Raw genomic sequence first — 5,441 nt, 5'->3', positions numbered from 1 at the left:
CCCCCCGGGGGGGGGGGGGGATGGTTACTCGAGTCGATTGAAAACCGGAAGTGACGTGCTACGGCGGTCGTTAATCACGCGAAAGAAAATAAAAGTAAAATCGCGAAGCGAGAAAATCTGTCCCATAAAAAGAATCGCGCCACTGGAATGCATTATTGTCATTGTTTTTGTCGGAGGTAAGGGTAGTTTTTTTCCAAAGGGTAGGGGGGATGTAGGGCACTCTCAGCCACTGGAAACCACTCCCTCCTCCATTGCCACCGGATATTAATTAGCCAAGTAATATCCGGCGAGCGACCCGACACTCTGCGAACAAATGTCATCCCCCCTTTTTTTTAACTTTATTTCACTAATTTTTTTAATGCTTCGAATTTCCCCCAAAAAAAAAAAATCACTCTACGCCCTTGCCACTTCTCGATATCGTTCGGGATCGAACAATCGGTGCCCCCCGGCTGAACCTCCAAGTGACGCACCTGAATAGCCTCGTTGCTCGTATTGGTGAAATGTTAGGGTCGTTACGTAATGCACGACACTAATAGCACCGGCAGGTACGTACTATCGGTGTAATTTCCCCGGTGCACCGACACGAATGTCCATAACTCGTACGACAGCTGCCCCTACAATCTCCCATATCTGAAGCCATAAGGGACGATCCAACAGGAAACGGACAAACGTTCGGGAGCGTCCGCATTCAGCGTACGCGGCGGATAACGAGCGGAACGGACAAAAGGTACGGTAATGAATCCTGTGAAAAGTATCCTGCCGGGGGGAGGAACCGCCGAACGCGTTAACGTCCCATTAAGGGGTTGAAAGGGGGTGGATATGAAACTCGCATCCCCTACGAGACATCACTCGTCCATTTACATCGTTCGCACGATACCCGACGCGACCTTTTTATTCCCCGCGAACGGTTTACCCGTACACGAAACATCCCTTAGCGATAAGGGATGCGAGAAGGGAGAGGAAAGACGTCACGAGATACGATAAAGTCGGTCTAGTAACTACCTCTGACATTACGCACTCTTCCTTACACCGTGCGTACGTGATTTAATCGCCTACGTCAAATATCCTGGCTGTACCAAAGAATCATCCCCTTTAAAAAAAGGCACTTTCTCATGGTTGGATAAAAAAACAAATTTTTACCTACGTAAAATATCACGTGGTTGTTCTTTTTTCTTCGTCCACCCCCACCCCTGAAAATACGTTTAATTCATCTCAGCTTCGAATGGAGTCTACCAGCGAATCAGAATTTGACCTACGATTTTGTATTAACCTGTTGCGTAATACTAATGTGGAATTTAGTTGCGTTTCCACGTGGGTATAAGCGCTATGTGTCGCACGTGTCGCCGCTCACGAGTCGTTCTGCACAATGGCATAGCTAGTGGTAATAACGCAAAGCCTCAGGACGTTCCTGGTAGTGGCGCAAATTGCCAGGGCGGTTCCGTATGCAAAGTGTTATACGGTACGTTGTACATATACGTACCGTATGTACGTATATATATATAAGATGGATAAACTTGAGAAGGATATGTCCCTTCTCGTGTAAAGGGAAGATAAGGTGGATGTGCCTGTTGGCCGATGCCCTTCCTGTTAGGCGTATATGTATGTATACACTGTTAAAAAAAAAAAAAAGGAAAGATACGTCCCTCCAAGACTTTTGATCCCCCCCTATATCTAAAAGTCCTTCCAAGATCCTCTTCCTTCGGGATAGCTGGCTCTCGATAGTCGCGTGGAAAAGGTCACAGGTAATCCCAAGGACTGATAGCCGCGTATCGGCGCTCCGTGTTACGCGAGGAGGAGGCGGAGCGGCCGGTCGGGTGTGCCGGCGATAAGCTCGTAGGGCGGGGGGAGTGGGGGTGACCCCCCCGGTTGAAAGAGACAGAGAAAACCCGTGAGGTCATCCTCGCGCGGCGGGAAGTCGAGTGTGCCGCAATGCAGTTGGAATCTGTCCTTCTCTCTGGTGCAACTGCAACTGCCGGCACTTCAGCTTCCTATTTCGTATTCCATATCCAGCCTTACCTCATAACACTTCCCGCTGAAGCAACGTCCAGTCCGCGTGTCCCCGGCCAGTCCTTCGTGAGGTATCTGGAAGGAAGATAGAGAGGGGGGAGTATGTGTAAGAAAAAAGGGGGGGGGGAGCGGAAGTAGAAAATGAATCCACGTCCTGAAGATGGGTTTGGTGGCGCGATGGGAATTTTGAAGTTGGCGATAAAAACAAGAGTTAAAGTATGGGGGGGGGTTGTGCAATTGTCTTTGAAACCAGACCCGATGATGTTCATAGGAGTTGGAGATTGGTCGTGTAGCGTGTATCAATTAATGGCGCGTTTCCATCCGACTACTTTCACGTCGTTATCGTCAGTCGCGACGAGAAACAGGGATCCCTGTGAGAACGCGACACCAGTGGCGACGCTTAACGGACGTCGGGGGAACTTGATCGCGTTAACGGGGACTACGTGGAAAGGCGCGTTTCTAGGTCGGAAATGGCTTCAAAGGGTGTCGACGGACCGAGGCCGAACCACCGGGATCCGATTGCAGGGATCCAAAGCGACAATTGCACATTCGATACTCGCCCTGACTTTGGTCGGTAAGAATTTCTTATTTATTTATTTCGACTCGATTCCTGCTCCTCGTTCAATCCTATTGCGTCAAGACGTTTGGTTTTCACTATATTATCGTGTTAAAGGGTTGCTACCCTCTGCTCAGCTTCCGCCCTGTCGCCGCGAACTGCCTACCAATGCACTGATTGGTGCGTGCACGCAATCCAGTTAACCCCAAACGTCCCCCTATGAAACTCCCTGCACCTGCTACAGGGTGCGGACGACTTTGACTCACGCGCAGCTAGTCACAGATTAGAAAGTCAGACTTTGTATTGTGATGATCAAGGAGGGTCGATCGGGGGTTGTGAACTTAAGATAACTTGACATATATATATATAGATATATTAATAGGTCCTTTGACAAGTGTATAACGTGATTGGTACCAGGGTGCATCATTCGAAAATAAATGCCGGGGTGGATCGGAGTTATCGTGTATGTTAATTTGGGAAATCCCTTATTCAGGGACAGTTGAGTAAGCGGGGATGAGAAGGGGGTTGCATATATATTTTTTTAAATGGCTAGGACGATATTTTATCGAAGGGGATGATCAGTCTGCTGTTTGGTACTGAAAATAAAAATTAATTGCTGACTTACGAACTGATTAATTTTCACGTAATTCCGTGCGCGTTTGCTTTTGTTTACAGGGAGTGCCATTGTTTTTCGAGTGGCACCCTGGATCGCTGTCCTTTGCTTTTTCAACGACGAATTTTCATGTAGAAGCCCCCCCGCCCTATTATAAATGAAAGGCTTTTGTTCGGTCGGTAGGAGAAGCACGTATGCTTATACGGTGAATTTCGTTGAGGCACTTGGTCCTTTTTTTTTTTGTCACGTTTTCGCCATTTTACGTTGAATAAAATGGGAATTGTATTCAGGGAATTTTTTATATTTTTTTTTTACCACCTTTGCGGGACTGACAAAAATTTATCCCACGCGATACCTCGTAACGTCACGAATACAGTAATAACTCTCGTAAACAATACATACCGATATCGGCAGAGGGTTGTAAATAATACAAGAGTTTCGGGATTAAAGTAATTTCCAACGAAGCGTCAAATCCGCTTTTCGACCCTTCGAACATTACGTCTCGTTAATTATTTCCTGATATGAATCAAGCGTCCCGGTAACGGCTTGGGCAATGCGACGTCAATTTTCATATCAACCCGTAAAACAACCTGACGGCACAGTCTGTACCTAAGGGCTGCATTTCAATGGACCGTAATATAATTTCCGAGCGATCTGTCGTTTTCATATTAACCGTACGAAATAAATCCAGCTGTTAAAAAGAAAAAAATAGAAATTCCTACCCGACTGAAAACCAGCTGACACGATTGGCCAGGTAAAAATTAAGAATACAGTAAATTGGTTTCTTTGTCAAATCTGTAAAAACAGCTGACAGGCAGTCCACGGTGGCAATTGTGACGTAAACCAACTTCGAAGCGATTTTTAAAAAATCAACTGATTCACTTATGCGTACTAACCGAAAATCCAGCTGCATCTGTTATTCCCCGAAAACCAGCTACTGCATACACGCGTGACTTCGCTATGAGATCTTCAGTTACCTGTGCAATTGGCTTCGCGTTCGCTTATCTCTACTACTGTCCGTACAACTGTTACCAACTGCCTGACACGAACTACCAATTGCCACCGACTATCTATCTCTACCAGACAATAGACTCGCCAAGTAAGCTGGTTCTCTTCTATTTCGAGGGTCGACGCTCAAGATTCTCGTGGTACATCAGGATGCTGCATTATACCTAGTCGAGATTATATATCGAGAGCTGCTGATAGTGAGAAAATGAGAGCATGGAGTCAGCACCAGACGCCTTCACCTTCCCACCGCTTCAACTTCACTTCTTATACCCATAGCTATCCGCTGGTACTCTGCTACTAGAATTATTATGATACTTGACAATCTATTCATCGCACCCTCGTACGTACATATACATACGTATGTAAGATATGCAGGTTACTTTCTAAGGATGAGGATATTTATTTTTTTTTTTTTTTTCATTTTTTTCTAAGGTTGACACCCCTGTGGATTTTACTCGCCGATTACCTTATTAACTATTCCATACTGAGATCAGTCTATCTTCTGTTACAGGTTGCTGACATTCTGCTACCTGGCTGCTCTAAATTGCTGGTTGCTCCTGTGCCCAGCCACCCTGTCCCACGATTGGCAGATGGGCTCCGTACCCCTGGTGGCTTCACTGGCAGATACAAGAAATTTGGCAACCTGCCTCTTCTTCGGGGGTTGCCTGGTCCTGACCTACAAGGCATTTACGGATTTCGAGGTTAGTTTGATTTTACAAAAATTTTCATCCATGACCTTTCACCCCATCCGAACACTTCGGCCAGCTCCCCAAATGGCGACTGTATCATATATCACCGAAGCCACCCCTAAAAAAATGAAAACTCAGGTTTAGCTGATTCAGAATTTAAGGGATCTTGTTGCTCTGCTTTACACCCCTAACCCTTACCACTAGATCACTTGTTCGACACTTTAATGCAACGACCCTTTACGCTTTACTGCTCTGTGTACTCTCTCTCAAGTAGCATCTAAGTACCTTACATAGGTACCAACCCCCTTTATACTACTACCTTGACTTTTCCTGGTTCCATTTCGTCTACTAGCGATTCTTACCAAGTTAAATACTTCCGTGCGACATCCACTTTTCCTGAAACTGTCCAAACTTTTTACACGAACGTCCCCCTACGGACTTCTTAATCCACCCTGGTAACAGGGATACGGTCAAGTATTCATTAGTCAGTTTATACAAGGAATAAGAATCCCTTGATAATTTTCCAAATTTTTTCTATCCGTCCGACCCCCCCCCCCCCCCCCCCCCC

General features: G+C 46.1%; 1 protein-coding gene across 1 annotated transcript in view; it reads left to right on the top strand.

Annotated features, from left to right (window-relative positions):
- The window catches only part of LOC107274461 (transmembrane and TPR repeat-containing protein 1), a gene marked incomplete at its 5' end in the record, with an annotated part of 68,277 nt that overhangs the window by 36,501 nt on the left and 26,335 nt on the right, over nt 1-5,441 (top strand). The window contains 1 exon segment of the mRNA XM_015753615.2: nt 4,696-4,885. Coding sequence (XP_015609101.2) covers nt 4,696-4,885 — 190 coding nt within the window.

Source organism: Cephus cinctus, unplaced genomic scaffold (assembly GCF_000341935.2).
Source record: "Cephus cinctus unplaced genomic scaffold, Ccin1 Ccin1_scaffold3125, whole genome shotgun sequence".
NCBI lineage: Eukaryota > Metazoa > Arthropoda > Insecta > Hymenoptera > Cephidae > Cephus > Cephus cinctus.
This window is presented reverse-complemented; position numbering and strand designations above follow the sequence as displayed.